General features: G+C 42.0%; 1 protein-coding gene across 2 annotated transcripts in view; it reads left to right on the plus strand.

Moving 5' to 3' along the window:
• EFCAB11 (EF-hand calcium binding domain 11) overlaps positions 1-20,492 on the plus strand; it is a 146,509-nt gene that overhangs the window by 69,228 nt on the left and 56,789 nt on the right. The window contains exon 6 of one of the 2 annotated variants that reach the window (XM_046009275.1): positions 19,668-19,757. The exons of the other annotated variant lie outside the window; for it this stretch is intronic. Coding sequence (XP_045865231.1) covers positions 19,668-19,683 — 16 coding nt within the window. The 3' untranslated portion in view covers positions 19,684-19,757. Of the gene's footprint in view, positions 1-19,667; positions 19,758-20,492 lie in introns of those variants that run through there. 2 annotated transcript variants of the gene reach the window in all.

Consider the following 20,492-nt stretch of genomic DNA (forward strand, 5'->3'; position numbering starts at 1 on the left):
CTCTCTAACCCATCTGAAACTCCACGTAGGTAGCACATTCTGGAAGAAGTCTTACTGTAGAGTAAACAGGAGGAGATGTGGCAAATGACAATAGTACCAACTGAGGGAAATTGTTAATGTATGAAAAGGCATCTCTTTCATATGAATGTAATAAAAAAAGAATATGTTAAATGTAAATTAAGCTAGTTGTTATAGACTTTCCTCATTCTGTGGAGCCCCTGGAGCTTTCCCAAAGGACAAATTAGGAGACTTTATCTTCCTTTTCATCATTTACTCAGCCATCAGCTCAGGACCATCATCCTGCTTAATTGCATTCTGACGCCTTCCTGAGCAGGCCCCATCCACCATCAGAGCACTACCTCTCAGCAGTCTCTGTTCTTTCACTCTAAGACACACAGGAACAATGCAGCTTTCCCCCCAGCTTTTCTGAAAATAGGAGCACAAATGGCAAGAAATGCAGTACAAATTGGGAGATGTCAGTCCATTAGGAGTGACGCAGGGAATCTGATGGAGTCAGGGGGAGGAGGTGTAAATTGCAGGATAATATACTGGGGAGGCCAGTCCGTTAGTAATGCAAGGAATGTGATGGACTTAAAGGAAAGGTATAAATTACAGGGTAATGTAAAGAAGAGGTCAGTACATTAGTAACATGGGGAAACTGGCAGATTTGGGAGGAAAACGTGCAAATTGTAGGATAATGTGAGGTAGGGGCTTCGCTGTTAACAACGAGCTCCCATCCTATCAAGGACACTTGCTGGCCATGCATCCACTGGCTGGAACTTTAGGTATTTTTATGGCTCCGTCTCATAACAGATCTTTAGGTCTTTTAGAATTCTTGATTAAATTCCAAGCTAATAATATAGCACAAAATTATTATTCTTGCCCAACAGAGGAAAAAAAAATAAGTCAGAAAGATCCCCTCAAAACTTCTGAGTGCCTGACCCTATAAACCTCATATTTGTCGATCCTAGCAAAAACACACCTTTTTGGGAACCCTTTGCTGCACACAGACACACAGTCCTTCCTCCCAGAGGCTCTGTAAACAGGACTGTTATTTCTGGGTTCAAGATTCAATTTAAAACAATCAGCCAATAAAACTTCTAAGCAATTTTAAAGTATAACAGATAATGAGAGACTTTTCTCAATGGACCTCTCTTGTTTTTAAAGATCTTACGAGTGAGGCATTGACTTCCCTTTGTTTCAGAATGTCTTTTCAAGGACGTTTGAATAGTGAATAGGCTTAGAAGATAGAGTTAGGGTTTCCTTCCAGAACAAAAGGCAGGCATGCCATTTTTTAAAAAACTCGGTATTCCTAAACTCAGGCAACCCTCTGCATGTGTCACCATCCATCTGGGCTCATCTGCATCATCCCATAGGATTTGGAGGGTAAAGGGAACTGACACAAATGTGCTGACCCTCATGCTGCTTGCTGCGCCGTGAGTAATGGAGTCCTTTGTCTGTGAACCAGTCATCCTGGGGCTTCTGCCGGGGTCCCTGAATCCAGGGCAAGCTACCTTGGTAGCTTGCAGGGAGGCTGAATTCCCAGATCCTTCACAGTTCTTAACAGTTTTATCAACAAGGATGGGATGCTGACAGTGACATGGCTTTCTGGAAGAAGGATGAGGAAATCATGGTTCCTAAAGGATTTGAAGAAAGTCCATGGGAATTAGTAGCAAATATGTTGTCCACATTAGATGGTCAGCCAGGCCGTAGTGGTCGCCTGCTTTGTCACGTGTTAATGCAGAGGACTGGGGAGGTGGGTAGTCTAGTCATGGAGAGCTGCCCAGAGAGTGTCTGTGCTGTTGTTAACCCTCCTCCAGGCCAGAGGACGTCCTCACCACTATGGCAGTCAGTCTCAAGTCTTTCTGTAGTGACAACTAGTACAAAGATTCATATTCGGTGGGCAGAAAGTTCTTCCTCTTTTTCAGACAACAGCTATACAGACAGACACCTATGTTGGGTGAGAATGAAGGGAAATTAGTGACTGCTTTGGGCAGAGCCCAGGAGCAGCCTTAAAACTTCAGTAGATTCTCTTGGGAGCTGCAGAGCAGAGCACACAATGCCTATTAAAGAGGAATGCAACAGCCAAAGCATCTTATACCTCACCTCCTCCTACGTCTATGGTGTACACTGTAGATGCAGCTGGAGGTAAGGTCTCCAAGTTTTTATATTGTTTAGCCAACTAATTAATACACATTTAAATGTCCGTATTTGGAAAATCATTATTTTCAAAAGCAGGGGAATGATAAATTCCAAATTCAGGAGAGTGATTACTTCTGAAGATGAGGCGCGGGGCTGAGATCAGGAAAGACTGCGCCGTCAGCTACAGTAATGCTGGTCCTTTTCTAGTGAAGTGTGGGGTGAGTTTGCAAGTTTGGGTTTTATTATCATGCTTCATAACGCAACTATTTGTTATATATATACACTCTTTATATGTATCACCTATTACATAATACATTTTTGGAACAAGCTTAGGGAAATTTAGTTTGTAATTAGATTGAATTGCTATGAATTATATAACGTCTGTTAGATTTCTGTGTGGATTTCAGCAGGGTGGAGGATGATGTCTTCCTATGAGATTCCTACAGCATCCAACAGGAAAATGGCATATCTACATGCCTTTGTGGGAGAAATCCTGGAGAGGTTCAGACTTCTACCTTTTCAGATGGTAGATATGTCATGAAATTATAGCGGTGCCCCTTTATGCGCATACTCGCTGTCTGGGGTTTTGGTTACCTGCACGCCGCTGCAGTCCAGAAGCAGAGGATCCCCTTTCTGATGTGTCCTCAGAAAGTCAACAGAAGCCTGATGCTTCATCACAGTGCCTACGTCATTCACCCCACCTCATCTCATCACATAGGCATTCTGTCATCTCACATGGTCACAAGAAGATCTATGCCAGCACAATAAGATATTTCGAGAGAGACCACATTCACCTAACTTTTAGTAAAACACATTGTTATAATTTTCTATTTATTAGTTATTGCTGGTCCTGGGATACCTTGTTGTTGTTGTTTTTAAGATTTTATTTATTTATTCATGAGAGACAGAGAAAGGCATGCTCCCCACGAAGCAGGGAGCCTGATGCAGGACTCAGTCCCAGGACCCTGGGATCATAACCTGAGCTGAAAGCAACCGCTTAACCAACTGAGCCAGCCAGGTGCCCTGGCATACCTCTTTTTATTGCACTTTGCAGGTATTGCATTTTTTACAAGTTGAAGGTCTGGCATCAAGCATGTCTATTGGCACCATTTTTTCAAGAGCTTCTGTTCACTTCATGGTTACATTTTGGTAATTCTCGTACTCTTTCCAACTTTTCATTATTATTATTTTGGTGATCTGTAATCAGTGATTACAACTTGCTGAAACTCAGTCGATGGTTAGCATTTTTAGCAATAAGTTATTTTAAAATTAAAGTGTGCGTATTGGGGGTTTTTTAAGACATAAAGCTGTTGCACACTTAATAGAGTACAAGTAGAATATAAATGTAACTTTTATGTGCACCAGGAAACCACAAATTCATTTCAGCTTCTTTATTGTAATATTTGCTTTATTGTGGTGGTTTGGAACCAACCCACAATATCTTTGAAGTATGCCTGTAATCTTTTACTGGGCCTAATTTATAAACTAGACTTTATGTATATATAGGAAAAAAAATAGTATGTATAAGGTTTGGTACTATCTGCTGATTTAGACACCCCCTGGGTCTTGGAACGTATCCCCCATGAATAAGGAGGGACTGTTGCATTGCAAATTAAGTGCTCTCATATTTGCTCAAGCTAAGACTAATTAGAAATTATTTTAGTTTGAGGTCTAATTGTAGATACAGTTCGTTTTCATCATTCCTAAAAACAACTTGTGAACACTTTCTATATTTATAATGCTGAGGGGACATTACCCAGGCATTTGAGAAATTGGGAAAATATTATGTGTACTCTACCAACTTCTCTGTCCTTGGGGATTGGGGAAGCCCGTCTTATTTCCCTTCCAAATTCTCTCTTCTCTATCGTCAAGAGAGGGAAGAGTTCTTCAAACCTTTCTCAGGAGGCAAAACTCTAAGGAGAATTTTGTGCTTCTTATGACCCCCGAGAATGAGTGCAGCTCCTTGCTGACAGCTTAGCCTAAAACAAGGTTTCTGAGAGCTCCATCCCTTATCACACGTGGGAGGATAGCACACTTCTTGGTCTTGCTGACCTTGAGAGTTAAGACATTATATTCCTTGTGAATTCACCCTTAGGATGTTGTCATCATACTACTAGCTAAATATTTTTTATCACCTACTTTAGATCAAATGCTATTGATACTTTGTTTCAATTATTCTTTTTTCTTTTCTTTTTTTTTTTTTTTACAATTTTATTTATTTGCAAGAGAGCACGCAGGAGCAGGGGAAGGGGCAGAGGGAGAAGCAGATTCCCCGCTGAGCAGGGAGCCCAGATGCAGGACTTGATCCCAGGACCCCAGGTTCATGACCTGAGCTGAAGGCAGATGCTTAATTGACTGAACCACTCAGGCGTCCCCATTTCCATTTAATATTTACAGCAACTGGTGGTGGCTGTTATCATCCCCCACCATTTTATACTGAAACGGAGCTTTGAGATGGGTGAAGTAACTCTTCATGTTCTCCTAAAGATAACGCAGCCTAGGTCTTACAGATTCTGAAACTCATGCTTTTAACAGTACCAGGGCCTTGTCATTTAAATCCACTAATTCTAATAATATCACGGGAGCATATAAAATTTTTTTTTATCCGATGGAAGTCAGAATGCCACGGGGTTTGGTGACCCGAAGTGGTGTGGAAAGGACGTGGCCTCTGGGCAGGAGGGAGGCTACCCTGGGGGTTGCTGAGATCCAATCACCCGTTTTTTTAATGAATTCCATACTTTTTCTTCTCATCAAAACAATGTCATCAGTATCTGGGTGGTTGATGTTTTTGGACAGGTTGGATTAAACATTCCTAAAGTGTGAGGGGTGAAGAGAACAAGCACGTGAGAGAGATTTTTATTTGGCTAAGCATGATTATATTTCTTTACCATGCCGGGATGAGACCGAGTGTCCACAGGTTTGTTTCTGTAAGAATGCAGGCAGCTTAAAAAAAAAAAAGAATGCAGGCAGCTTGGTTTCTGGTATTCTCGTGAGGGGTGTGAAAGTCATTTTCCTCCTGGTCCTAATGAGGGAAGTCAAGTACTTAAAGAGAAATGGGTATCACAGGTGAGTTTGAAGTGTCTATCCTTGGCTTGATAAAAGAAAGACTTTCCTCTGACTTAGAGAATGCTTAAAACCAGGACCTGCAGTGTAGAGCTAGCACGAGTGAGCCTCCCCTGGGGGGACCTCGGGCTGGCAGCATGGTGGGAGATGAGTACTTGGTGCTTGAGCACCCAGGAGGAGAGCCCCCAGCTGCTGTGCTTTTAGGAGGGCATTTTATAGAAGACAGTCCACTACCCAATTCTTTGCAATGATTTTCTCTTGCTACATAATTATACGTGCCTCATTTTGGGAGGGCTTGATACAAAAATCAAAATACCTTTCCTTGTAGTAAGAAGATTTCATATCACAAATTCTTCCTGAGGACCACGCAATCTCATACATAGTAATGTTTGAAATATAATGCATAATTTGAAGGCCACTCCATCCTACAACTACGTGAAGGCCTTGGAAGCTGATCAGAAAGAAATTTTTATTTATTTATTTATTTATTTATTTATTTATTTTTTAAGATTTTATTTATTTATTTGACAGAGAGAAATCACAAGCAGGCAGAGAGAGAGGAGGAAGCAGGCTCCCCGCAGAGCAGAGAGCCTGATGCAGGGCTCAATCCCAGGACCCTGAGATCATGACCCGATCCGAAGGCAGAGGCTTAACCCACTGAGCCACCCAGGCGCCCCAAGAAATTTTTATTTTTGTTCAGTTCTCCTGGGCTTCTCCTGAGGGCCAGTTCTTCGATTCAGTGATCAGATCACACAGTATTGATCCGCTAAACAGGTGTTTACTGCACACTTAAAACAATGGGCTTCGTTCAGAGTTTTCCCCTTTGGCAGAAACAAGGAAGGTATAGTCCCCAGCCAAGAATGGATTGGTTTCCAAAGTTTGGGGAAGTTGAATCTGGAACCTGGACTATAATGACCAGAAGGGTAATTAAAGTGATAAGTGGAGTAAAATAATGCTTGATTTCCCAGGCTAGCCCACCAGGCATCTTCAATTCCTAGTGTGGTTAGCCCTTACCCTAAAGCCCATGTGTCCTGTTAGTGTTACAATACAGGAAGAAAAGGAAGGGCAGTCTCTTCTCTGCCTTTCTGGGCTCTAGACTCACCCTTTCTTCATTGTCTTTGTACCTCAGAGGTCCCCAGTGTCCTTGTATCATGCTATTACAAAAATTACTAGCTGCTCGTCCCTCACTCTGCACCCCATCAAAACTCTTAATTTCCTCTTTGTAGCTGATATCAGCCAGATGATAGTGGGGAAATATTTCAATTAAACTAATTCACACTTAGGTATGCATGACTGATACCCCTTAATCCACCCAGAGGCATTTGCATCATTAAAAGAAAATGTTTATTAAATTAAACAAGTATAGGGGCACCTGGGTGGTTCAATCAGTTGGACAGCTGCCTTCAGCTCAGGTCGTGATCCCAGAGTCCTGGGATCGAGCCCCACATTGGGCTCCCTGCTCAGTGGAGAGCCTGCTTCTCACTCTCCCTCTGCCTGCCGCTCTGCCTGCTTGTGCTATCTCTCTGTCAAGTAAATAAATAAAATCTTTTAAAATATATTAATTAATTATTTATTAATTAAGCAAGTATAGATTATTTAGGACCTAAAATAAAGTAAAATAGAAAATTAAGGCAGAGAGCAAAGGAAGTTATGTTGGGCTATAACAGGGAAGAACAGCCCAGTGTGGAGTTTACTTCCTGGGGCTAGCTTCCCTAAGCCAGTCCTGGGTATTTTTGTTATTTATTTATTTATTTATGAGAGAAAGAGGGAGAGAGAATGAGAGCATGAGAAGAGAGAGGTCAGAGGGTGAAGCAGACTCCCTGCCGAGCAGGGAGCCCAATGTGGGACTTGATTCCGGGGCCAGCCCCGTTTTTTATCACTTCATTCTTCGCACTGCTTCTGAACTCATTAGTTCCAGAAAAGACCAAGTGTTGATGTGGTAAGGCAGCAGTAGACACGCCATTGCTGGGGATGAGGTTTGGGGTTTCGGCTGGGGAGGGCCGGAGTTATTGGCTGATGACATCAGTGACCAATTGATTACAAGTGTGAGTTACGTGTAAGGCATGGACATGGGCTGAAGGAAAGAGACCCAAGTATCACACCAAACAGAGACCAGAAATCACGAGATCACTCAGCAAATTGAGGTCCCATCAACTGCAAGTAGTCTTGTTCCTGCCTTCAGACTTAAGTACAGTCAGGTCAGGAGAGGAGACCCTGGGTAAACAATTACCCTACAGCTAGACCATCCTATACCTCTCTCCCTGCTGTGTCAGATAATGCGAAGGCTGTGGTCACTGCCTGTAAGCCGGGCCCTGCTTGACCTGGGGGTTGCGGTAGCTTCTCTGATGGGGTGTTTCTGGAAAGAGTTGGGGTCCAGTCGGGTCAGCCACATGAAGAGGGTGGGGACGGCCAGGCCACGTGGAGAGCATCTCAGGCAAATGCACACTGTGTGCAAAATCCAGTGGAAGAAAACTCTGTGGTGCCTGCGAGGAGCTGCTGGTGAGGCTTGAAGAGGGAGGACCCATGGGTGCAGGAGCCCAGAGAGAGACACATAGCGCGGGTGGCCCAGTGTTGTGGCCATGTCAGAGGCTTGGAATCTCACAAGTCTGGGGTTTGACTTTAAGCCTTTAAGTGAAAGAGCGAAAACTCAGACTGTGTGGCCCCGACTATACGTATAACTGAGGTTTAGAGAAGGGAAGGTTAGAGGTTAGAGAAGGGAAATCTAAATTCCACCAAGGCCTCTGCTCCAAAATATCTTTCCAGTCACTCCTAACACTGTGTCTAAACTCCTATAATTGAAAAATCCTTCCGTTTTAAAACTCAGGTTCCCTAACAATCAAGCCTTAGGGCGACATTTAAAAAAATTGTTCAGACCTCCAGTCATCCTTTTCTAAAGTGACTTTTCTTTGTCTCTCTGACATCGCTTCCTCCTTCACATGCCCAGGACTCACCTGTTGGTCTGTACATCAACACCCGATTTCAAGAAAGGACTTACGTGAACTTTATGATGCAATTTTGAATCAGTCTGTTGCCTTCTCCTAGGATGTCAGTGTGTGACCTTTTGTAACTCAAATTGTCTAAAGTGATAAGTGAAATCTGTTGGTTCTCACAGCTGAAGCAGGAGAGGTGAGATGTGCTTGGGTGTAATTTGACTGGGGCTGGGGCTCGGCTGTGTATCTCTGGTATTCTTCAGCCTTGCCCATGGCTGAGTCCACTGTGCCTGTCCTGGCACCCCCTAGGGTTGCAGCACTGACTGCAGCTGTCTCCCACCCTCACAGCCTGAGCTGAGCACTGCTCTCCTCAGGAGGGTCAGAAGTCCTGGGCTTCTCCCAAAGGTTGTGGGACACTCCTGCACCAATGATGAAGACCAGGAGTGTCTGCTAATCTGAGAACCAGTCACTGTGGGCAAGGTGGGGGCATCCTGCACACCCTTCCGACTGTGGGCGGGATCCTCCCCTCCCAAGCCACAGGGATGCTGGATACCAGTAGGGTGGGGGCAAGACTGAGGGCATCTTAGAAAGTGTCAGACAATGCTGATGGCCCAGGGCTATTTATATTTAAATTTTTTTGTCCATTTGTAGAATGTTAGAGAAATGTGGGTATCAGCAAATAGAGGGGAAGAGAATTGTTTTTAGAGTGGACAGTGGGACCATCCTAAGGGTCCCCGTGCCAGACTTCCTCCTGACATTCAGTGACCAATCTGCTAGTATGGCTCAGGTTATCGAGTGATTGTTGTCTCTGACATTCCCCATGCTGTAGGCATTTGAACTTGGGCATCTCTGACCTTCAAAGAGGCTGAGTATGTGGCTGTGGTGTGTGGAATTCAAAAACGATGTAGATCCTCTTTGTTTAGGATAATTATGCAGGATAGGATAAAATAATTATGCATTATTTAAAACTATTATTCAAAGAAATTATAGTGTTCCTCATTAAATGTATTAGAATAACTTTATAAACTGGAGTTTCGCAGGAGGAGAGGAAGGTGCAAATAAGGGTTATTGGTTAATGAAAGGTCTGACGATCTTTGTACTCTATCTACCCTATCTGAATTTAAATACGCTTTAAAATTCAGTATAAATGAATTTCAGGGCTTTTTTGATAGGAATGGTTTCATTTTTTAGAATATTTACTTGCCTAAATGATACAAGGCTATATTGAATTCTTTAGAAATATTTCCAAATAAGGCAAATATATATATAGCATTTAAAAATTTTAATCCCAGGTCTTTTCTTCCCAACCAACTATGCTTTGTTAGTATTCACACAGATATTAAAATGAAAAGGAGAGGGATGCCCAGGTGGCTCAGTCTGTTAAGTGTTTGCCTTCGGCTTAGGTCATGATCTCCAGGTCCTGGGGTCGGAGCCCCTGCTCATCGGCCTCCCTGCTTAGTGGGGAGTCTGCTTTCCTTGTCCCTCTCCCTCTACATTTTCCCCCTCCCCCTCTTCATGTGCTCTCTTTCTCTCAAACAAATAAATAAGATCTTTAAAAAATAAAAAAAATAAAAGATAAATAAAAAGGAGCATGTACACCCTCGTCAGCAAGAAGGATGGGCAGGATGCTTCCTAGGTGCTGGGGACAGAGAGAAATGAAAGGCCTACTTCTTGTCCTCAGGGAACGTCATATGATCAATTTGGGAAGAAAGGCAAAAACATGGAAAATAAAGAGTAGCAGGTTATTCACAGCCTTGTCCCACTGAGTGAGGTGAAATGAGGAACAGTTGCCAGGATGGATGGATCCAGAGGGTGGGCCTGCAGAGGATGGGAGAGGTGTGGATATTGGCAAGGAAGGGAAGAACATCTCAGGCCAAGTAAGTTTACATTTGTAGTTGCATTTTATTCTGTTTTCCCTCAACTTATTATTAGAGCACTGCTCAATTCCAAGATTTTCTTTGCTATATTGATATTTTCTGCAGAATTGTTAGATTTGGTCATATGGATCCCTTCCAATTGTTTGTGTATTTTCTAACATTTCTGTAATGACTCCCTATGAGTCTTTCAGAATTATTTTGTAATGCCATAATAATATAATTCTAAATTTCTTTTACAGTGATGAAGAAAGTATTGCCAAAAGCAAACTAGAAAATAAAAATACCAACTGTTCTATCTCTTATGAAATAAATGTAGGGACAAATACTTGTCTATAGGCTCTAAACACTGTCTCATCTACACAGTCACTTTGTTTTGTTTTATTTATTTGTTTGTTTTATTATATTCATTTAGCCTCTGTGTAGTACATCATTAGTTTTTGATGTAGTGTTCAGTGATACACAGTCACTTTTTTATAGCATCTTAATACATTTGGGCCTGTTCCTCGTGGATGTCTTGGCCTAATATATTCATGTGACTTTGAAAAGACATGAGAATTTCACGAAACTGAATCTGACTATAATCAAGTTGGCCAAGTTCTTAGCTGGCTTTTTCTAACACTGAATTGTTGGATTATTCTTCAACTACTAAATCTAGAAGTAAACCCAACATTTTCCCCTTATTATTTTGTTTTTCTTTATTTCCTGCCCTTTCCTGTTCATTTCCTTCCACGAGGCCTGAAATATTCCCTGTTGGGCTGTGAATTCCTTTTGGCCTGGGATGGTTGAATCCCTGGAGGTTTGGAAAATGCTCAGTGAATGCTCCATGAGTGGATGAAAACAATATTTCACACCAGAGTGGAAAGAAATAATGCTGAGGAAATTAGGCACAAGTACATATTATGATTTTAAGTTTCACACATGATTTTGAACTATCTATCTTGTCATAGCAACTTTCCTGCTAGTTTTTTTTTTTTTTTTTTTAAGATTATATATATTTTTGTATTTGACAGAGAGAAGGCACAAGCAGGGGGAGCAACAGAGGCAGAGGGAAGCAGACGGCCCGCTGAGCAGGAAGCCTGATGCAGGGCTTGATCCCTGGACCCTGGGATCATGACCTGAGCTGAAGGCAGACACTAAACTGAGCCACCCAGGTTCCTTCCTACTAGTTTTACCTAACCAGAAGCTACCCTAGATATGAAGGTGGGCAAGATTTATAAGCCTAACAGAACATGCTTGAACATCAATTATTTTGTAAGGCAGACCTGTTATCTGTGACATAGTAACACATTGACAATATAGATGCCAACTTTAAAAAAGATTTTTGGCTTCCTCTTCTGCATAAATAAGTTCTTTTAAGAACAACTTATATGTTATAAATTTTACATGTGTGTTTCAAACCAGTCAACGCAACGAAAATTTGATCATGATTACTAGTTTTTCAAAGCCTTCCTTCATTTCCCAGCAGGCAGTTTCCTGTCAGAATTCATTTCCCATTTGGAAAATCTCTGTCTGACCCACGGTTTTTTGGACACAATTCATCCTTCACATAGTTGAGTCTACCCACTGTCATCAATCCGCAGCTTTAAAGACCCCTTTATATTCAGAGTGATAAAATCTATCTAAAACATCAGAGGAAAGAAAACTAAGAAAAATATTTAAAGATTTTGTCCCTGTGATTTTTCTAATTAAAAAAAAATGCTTTTAGTATGTATCTGTTTCTGTTATTATATTCTAAGAAATTAAAGTAATAACCGTTACAATTGAAGCAAGATGTGCTTTCTATTCTCCCTCAATCTTTACATGATTAAAATTAAGCTTTGGCATAGCTGCAATATAATTCAGTTCAATTTAGTGAATATATATGGAAACCCTTTTGCTGCGACCCCTCCCCATTACTGTGGCATCTACAAAAACTGCCTTTTCGTCACAATAATTGAGTGTGAGATGTGAGCATTCCAGTTGTGACTGTGGGGAAAAATAAAATTCACTATGGAAGGGGGTTAGGCTGTGAAGGGTTTAGGTTGTGAAGGCATCATCCAAGATGCTGGATCTTAACAATGTATTAGTTTTGCCTTGCAAAGGGGAAAGTCTTTCCAGGTTAGAGGTGCTGAGGTTGGATTCAGCAGGGCATGTACTGACTCTTGGACAAGGAAGTCCCATGATGAGAAAGGTCTTCATCTGGCTGCAGGATGTACCATGGAGTAAAGAGGTGGGTGGTCCACTGGAAGCCATTGTCACTGACTGGGGCCTAATTGATGAGGTCCTGCTTCAAGGGTAAAGGAGATGGATATGTGAAAGGAAATGTGATAGGATATGTCTTAAAAGTCTTAAAAATGTCTTAAAAGTCTTAAGTATGTTACCCAGAAAGGAGATGATAACCTCAAAAGCTGATTGGATATTGGGAAGCAATGCAAAGAAAGCTGCCCAGGTTTGCTCCAAGGGCTGGGAGCCTCGGCAAGCAGAAGAATCCTGGTGTTATATTAGCAGAAATGGAGAATTAGAGAGAGAAGTGGACTAGGCAGAGCCTGGAGAGGATGCCCATGGCCAGGAGGGAAGCCAGACAAGGAATGGTCAGAGGAGATCCAGGAAACAACAGTTTCATGGAAACAAAGGGAAGACAGTATTTCAGGAAGACAGAGTGAACAGAGAAGTCAAGAAATAAGAGTCTGAGTTTGATTTTGTACAGGGAAAAGACAAAAGGTTAGCCTTTCAGTAACTTCAGAAAAGTGATGGAAGTAGATGCCAGATAGCAAAGACCCTGAAAAGGCTGGTGTGACTGGTGAGACTATAATACAAGATCCTTCAGTTATTTCCAGTAAGAAACCCCTTTGAAGGAAATCCACTCCTTCCCAGACTAGTAACAAAATGCTAGCCTGTTATTAATACCTGTAGATTTAAAATGTACCTATTTTCACATTGTAACTCAAAAACATTATTTTTACAAACCATTTGGAAATAATGTTTTTATTTTGATTCTTCTCTTTCAAAATTTTGCTTATCCCTCTCTGAGATTTATTTCTAGGTCATTGATTCAGATTCTAAAACTAGTATTTTCTATAAGCTTATTTTATGCCTACTAGAGTTTAAATTCAAACATTTTCTGACAGTAGCAACTGAAATAGCTTCAGAGACATTTTTTACATCCATCTTGCTTTTTCTTTGTTGATTGTATCTTTTCAAAAATGCCCCAGATTGATAGCTCCTGAGATAGTATGCTATAGTAACAACACACACTTTTTAGAATTGAGAAATACACTTTGGCCTCATTCTGGTTCTTGAAAAATGCCTTTTACTCTTAAGAGGAGCCAGTCAAGAAAAAAGTACGTTTAGAACTGGAGTCACAGGAACTTAGTTCTCTGCCTATCCTTGTTGTATGACCTTGGGTCAATGTTTGGAGTTTTTCTTCTATGAAGTGAGAGAATTGTGGTAGAGGGTCAGTTACATCTATTTCCAATGGAAAATCTCAAAATACCTGAATATACTACTTTATTCTTTAACTTGGTCATCAAGCCTACCATGTGGTATGATTCCACACTGGAAGGTATGGTTGGGTTCCTCTCTCTTCACTGTTCCCTAAAATTACTGCAGCCTCTGTCAATAACAGACCATCATCTCCCCCTTCTCATCTCTTGGGACATCTCTGGTATACAGTGGTACTCCCAGCACCAGGCACTTCCACTATAGATCAGATGCTCAGTAAATATTTGATAATCATATGAATGGGTTGTATTCATACTCTACAGGTTAAAGCAATAAACATTTAGTCTCACAGTACCTGTGGTTAGGAATCTGGAAGTGGCTTAGCTGGTCATTCTGACTCATACCCTCTCATGGGGTTACATTCAAGATGTTGGCCAGAGTCACAGTCATTCGAAGGCTTGACTGGGGCTGGAGAATTCACTTACAGGGGTTGGTCCCTCAGACACCTGCTGATTTAGTGCCTGTGGTTTACAGGAGTCTCTCTTGTCAGGGATGCTCAAATGTGTTCACAACATGGTATCTGGCTTTGTCTGGAGCAAGTGGTCCAGGAGAGTGGAAGAACATGGAGGAAGCCCTCCTATTGGGCCTCAAGGTTATCTGTGGGCACATCTTAAAACCACCACAGCTTATAACATGGAACACCACAATTTGCTGCCTTTGATACTGTCCAGGTTGTAAAAGCAACTGTGATCCAAGTTATTTATCTCACTTCTTATCCGTTAACAGAAGTTGGGTATCAGAATTTCTAGTCTCCACTTAATTATTTCCGGTGACCACTTCCTTTTTATTCTCTTGTACAAGATAACAGATAATGTAAGATGAGGTACGGCAGTAGAAATCATGAAGCATTAGAATCAAAAGATGTCATTTTCTCTCTGCGTGCCACGCTACGAGCTTTTCCTGTCTAGAAATCAATTCACAATGTATCTGCCCTGAGAAACCTTCTTAATGGAGGTGGAGAAAAGTTTAAGAAACCTGTTTCCAGGTGAACCAGTGAGTACCAATTACATAGCACTCGTGGATGATCAGAAGAGCAGGTGCCCCAAATAACAAGTCTTCAGAGAGGAGCACGTTACAGTGAAATGAGAGCTTCTCCGAAAACGGAGCCAGTGACCACCAGGTGTCTTGTTGGTGGTTTTATATGTGAATTTTCAGAAATAGAAAAGTTAGGTCAGTAACAGCTATAATCCCTAGTGGGGGAGGAGAGGTTGAAAAACCAACCAAAAGGCATTTATTAAAGTAAACCAGGTATCAGGCATTGGGTTATTACCTAAATACCTCATTTTGAATATGTTCTCTTTTAATTCTTCTCCATCATCCCAGATCTTTCCTTCTTTGTGTCCTTTCTCTATCCCACTAGGCTGAAACTCTAGGGCAGAGCTAGAACTTTCATCATTGGATCCCAGGTGCTGGAGGCAGTGCCTGGCCCTTTGCTAATGTTTATTGTTGTTAGACTTGAGCTATATTTATTTATTTATTTATTTATTTTAAGATTTTATTTATTCATTTGACAGAGAGAGAGAGGAGGAAGCAGGCTCTCTGCTGAACAGAGAGCCCGACGCGGGGCTCAATCCCAGGACCCTGAGACCATGACGAGCCAAAGGCAGAGGCTTAACCCACTGAGCCACCCAGGCACCCCTTGAGCCATATTTATAAGCAAATACCGTTATGTTCTCTTTCTCCATAAGATCATATAATTTGACTGAAGGCAGAGTAAGTGGCGGAGTTTGGGATTCAAAGCCAGGTCTGAAGTTTGTGCTTTAGCACAGATGCTCTTGGGAAGATTCCAGGAGGCCACTGTGTTGGGAGACCCAAGGAGCATCTTTACCGATCTTCCCTGGGAGAAATTACTTAGGAGGTGTTTCTGTGTTCACCCAGAATGGGTCACTGTGGTTTAAGAGAGTCTTGCAGGAGACAGGTTGTTGATTGGCTAAAAGAATCTTAAGAATAAGCTGCCCGTTGTTTGGGCTACAAGTGAATTTTTGGTGTTACCCGATGTTTTTGTCTCTAAGTGGGATGCTAAGAGTTTCTCATTAATGTAAGGGAAACTCCCCTTTCTCTTTTACCATTTTTTCCCCAGAGAGTCTACCCTGGCTGATGAAGAAATTAGAACTTGGCATTTAGATTAAAAGTTAGAGCTCAGTAAATAAGGAGATTATGTATCAAACCCCTTTGCCAAACCCATCACTACTAAGAAGGGGACTTCTTGCAAGAGTCTAGGCCCTAAACTACAGGAATGGGGGAAGAACAGATGCTTTCAAATGGGGTTTTGCATCTAAATCCATAGGACCCTGGTGATAGGATGTGCGGTGGAGGAAAGTAGAGACTCCTAGGCTTCTGTCCTGGTAGTCTGAGTGAATAGTGGCTCCATTCAGTGTGACAGGAGACAGACATAAGGGGAGAGAAGAGGTGGCTTGATGATGACATCAGTTTGGGATGTGTCTGTGGGACAACCAAGGAAGGTCTTCCATTGAGAAATGGGCATCGAGGTCAGATGGTTCCATGAAAGAGAAGTTGTCACAGGATATCTGGGAGAAGACCTGGGTCTTAGATGTGTGTCTATTGATGTCCCTCTGGTTCATGGATTGTGCACAGAAAAGAGTTAAAATGGCAAAGCAGCCTTTCTTGGCTCTGCTGTACTATTTGTAATCTCTGCAGCTGTCTTTTTTTTTTTTTTTTAAGATTTTATTTATTTATTTGACAGACAGAGATCACAAGTAGGCAGAGAGGCAGGCAGAGAGAGAGAGAGAGCGGAGGAAGCAGGCTCCCTGCTTAGCAGGGAGCCTGAGGCAGGGCTCAATCCCAGGACCCTGAGATCATGACCTGAGCAGGCAGAGGCTTTAACCCACTGAGCAACCCAGTGCCCCTGCAGCTGTCTTTATATCTCAATGTCCTGGACACATTGGGAACCAATGAGTGACCTCCTGATTGTGGACGTAGAAGGGACCTGCCACCTGGTCATGGAGGACGAGGGCCCTTCTCTCTCCCAGGTCTCCCATCGGCTCTTACACAGAGCTTGCTTCTACCCAGTGTGATTTGGCAATCTTAAATGCGTCCTTTTTTTTTTTTTTTTTTTTTCCAGTTTGCTTACAATGTTGTCTATATCTGTTTTGAAATGTCATTCATTTTTCTTTTTAAAAGACAACCACAGGGGTGCCTGGGTGGCTCAGTGGGTTAAAGCCTCTGCCTTCGGCTCCCGTCATGATCCTAGGGTCCTGGGATCAAGCCCCGAATTGGGCTCTCTGCTCGGCGGGGAGCCTGCTTCCTCCTCTCTCTCTGCCTGCCTCTCTGCCTACTTGTGATCTCTGTCAAATAAATAAAATCTTAAAAAAATAAAATAATAATTAAAGACAACCACAAATTCATGCTTTATTTTCTTGGGAAAATACTTCTAAATAAAAAACTGTAGCTTGGTTTTTCTATGTGGGTGTTGGTGTAGTTGGTTGTAATGAGACCTCTTCAATTAGTCACTTATTAGCGGACTCTATGAATTATTTTGGATGTGCTGGCTCTCTGGGTTTGGGAGGGGAGCTTTTTTGTGTGGGTTTTTTTTTTTTTTAATTCAAAATGCTATCTTGAAATGTAACACACTTAGCTTTTATTATATTCTATAAATTTTCCAGCTTATTCTTTATTGTGTGTTAATCTGATAGCATAATTAACATGTCTGACTTCGATTCTTTCCTTACAAACACTGAACACTTACGTCTTTCATTAACTGAAATCGTTCCTCTGTAAACAAGTAACAATTGCAGATTGTACTACCTTCATTCCTTTCTTGTGAGGATTTAAGTACATCCCTCATTTGTTAAATTATAGTCTTTAAAAAAAAACTAGATGTGACATATTTTGTCATTTGGTATAATGCCAGTAGAAAACAAAGGATTACTTGTTATGTATGTATATTTTTTAAGATTTTATTTATTTGTTTGTCAGAGAGAGAGTGTGTATGCACAAGTAGGGGGAGCAGCAGAGGGAGAGAAAAGCAGGCTCCCCGCTGAGCAAGGAGCCCGACACGTGACTTGATCCCAGGCCCCGGATCCTGACCTGAGCTGAAGGTAGATGCTTAACCAACTGAGCCACCCAGGCGTTCCTACTTGTTATATTTTTAATCTTGTTACTTCTTTTATTTAATATTCATTTGGAGGGTCAGTAGAGCCAGTAGAGTGAGGACAGGCTTTAATTCACAGCAACTTGAAAATGTCAATCCTGGGGCATAGGGAGCCTGCTTCCTCCTCTCTCTCTGCCTGCTTCTCTGCCTACTTGTGATCTCTGTCTGTCAAATAAATAAATAAATAATATCTTTAAAAAAAAGTTCTGATTAAAAAAAGAAAATGTCAACCCTGCTACTTCTCCACGGTGTGGCTTTGGATAAACTGCATGAGATCTTTGTGCCTTGGTTTCCTGTATGTATGTAAAATGAAGACAATAATATTTGCCTTGTGGGTGATGAGATTAAGGGAGGTAATGCAAATTACACAGTACCTGTCACATAATAGGTGCTCACTAAATCCTAGCAGTGCCTGTTTTTATATAGTAGAAGAAGCTCTCTTAACCAGTGCACCACCTTAAAAGAAGCTTCCAGTCCCTATGCAAAGCAGTCCTGCAGATTCCCGCAGCACGTTGAATGCTGATAATTGGGAGGCTTGTCTCGAGTATACTCATGTGCTTCTGCTCCAGCTAACTGAGTCATGTTTGTTCCCAAACCTGTTTGTGCTGTTTGTTCTCAAACCTATCTCTGCAGTTGAACTTGTTCTTGTAATTAGGTAGCTTAATTAAATATTAGGCAAACAGAATGTAAGTACCACAGACAGCCACTTTTTCTGTAAAAATTAAGCTTGGAAAGACTTAATAAAAGATACTAAATAAAAAAAAAAATTCTGAGATCACTAGAGTAGTTATTTTCATAGAGACAGAGAGTAGAATGATGGTTACCAGGGGCTGAGGGAAGGAGGGAATGAGGACTTAGTGTCTAATGGGGACAGGGTTGCTGCTTCGCAAGGTGAAAAGAGTCCTGGAGCTGGATGGATATGATGGTTGCACAACAATGTGAACCTACTTAATATGACCAAACTGTACACTTAAAAATGGTTAAGATGGCGGTGGGGGGGGGGCACCTGGGTGGCTCAGTTGGTTAAGCGTCCGACTCTTGATTTGAGCTGAGGTTACGATCTCAAGGTCCTAATATCGAGCCCTGATTCGGGCGCCATGCTTGGCATGAAGTCAGCTTGAGATTCTCACCCTCTGCCCCTCCCCCCAGGAACTCTCATGCTTGTGCTCGCTCTCTCCCTCTCTCTCTCTTTTAAATAAGTAAAATCTGAAAGAAAAAGAAATAGTTAAGATGGTGAATAGTTATGTATTAAGTGTTTAAATTTTTAGAAAAAGCTGTCAGATTAGCTGTGGGTGAGATAGCTATTAGATTGTAGGGGAGAGGTAAAAAAAAAATCAGAGGGATTCTATATCCAGATATCTAAATTGTTCTCTAGTGCCCTTTCAGTTTTCATGCTTGCAGGAAAACTAAAATAGGAAATCATAGCTAATGCATTTTAGGTGTAGCTTGTGCAGGAGAGAGGAGAAAGCATGCTGATCCATGGACCTGGTTTCTAAGATGCAGGCCTTGACATCAATCACAGTATCAGGGAACAAATGCATGCCTAAATTTTAAGTTTAAAACAAAACACGTAAGTTATGGCTGTGTCTTAGTTTGGGCCCTGGGAAAGGACTCCAAGATGGAAATACACATGCAGGAAGTTTGTTAAGGGGGCTCTTGGAACCAGGCCCATGTGGGAGCCAGGGAGGCAGGCTTAACAGATGGTAAACTGTGACTCAGACCTGGCCTGTGCTGTGGGCCGTGCTCGGCCCACCCTTCTGCAGAGATGCAGCAGACAGGATTGGTACCTGTCTTTCCGCGGTGACCAGGCCTTGAATGTGGGGGCCATCACCTTTAGCACGGCAACTTCCTCTGGCTGGGGGGAGCCCTTGAGGTTCTCAACCGGAACTCTGAGCAGGCTGGGGGATCCGAGCCCCCCCCCCCCCACAGTCTCCACAGCCATGTATATCCACGTTCTATGTGTTTCCTTCTTCTCAACGGACTCTTGTTCCAGATGAGAGCATCTTCACTGATTATGAGCCATATTCAGAAGGTCTCATCATGTTTGGTCCTCTTTACATCCAGCAATTGTCCCATCTGAGATCTGGCAAGACCGTGTGGCTTAAGGACAACTGACCGACATGTATGATGTGTTTGAAGCTGAACTGATGTTTGCACTCTGGCCTTTTATAAACTTTCCAGCATCTATTTTGAGATTCATGAGACCTCAGATTTTTGCCTCTTAAGTTTATTTCCAGATGTTTCTGGCATTTGATGATTTTGGGGGGTCAGCCTGTCATTTTTATGCTAAAGGTCATCTTCCTCTCATGCCCTGTGACCTATAGGTCTTAATCTGCGTATTCTTCAGTTACTCCTTTATCTGCCACAGGTAACTACCCACCATTGTTCCTTTTACTTGAGTGTTTTCCCTTTAGACCTACATCTCTTGATCTTGACCCCTAGGCTCTCAGTGTAAGTGATGGCCCAGAATGATCCAGTGATACCCAGGATGCCCAAATGCCATTTCTAGATGTATTCTTCCAATCCTTAGAAGAGTTTATGTTGTTCTTTTTGTTTATTAACCATCGTAACCGTTTTTTAAGTGTACAGCGTGATGGCATGAACTGTATTCACGTTGTTGTGTGACCCAACTCTAGAACTTTTCTATCTTGCAAAACCAAAACTCTGTACACATTGAACAACTCCCGTTTTCCCTTTCTCCCAGTTCTTGGCAACCACCATTCTGCTTTCTGTTCCTGCAGGTTAGACTAGTTGAGGTCCTTCATATAAGTAAAATCCTACAGTATTTATCTTTTTTGATTGGCTTATTTAACTTGATGTCCTGTCCTTGAGGTTCATCCACATTGTGTCAGAATGTCCTTCCTTTTAAAGGCTGAACAATATTCCATT

Source organism: Meles meles, chromosome 6 (genome assembly GCF_922984935.1).
Source record: "Meles meles chromosome 6, mMelMel3.1 paternal haplotype, whole genome shotgun sequence".
NCBI classification, from domain to species: Eukaryota; Metazoa; Chordata; class Mammalia; order Carnivora; family Mustelidae; genus Meles; species Meles meles.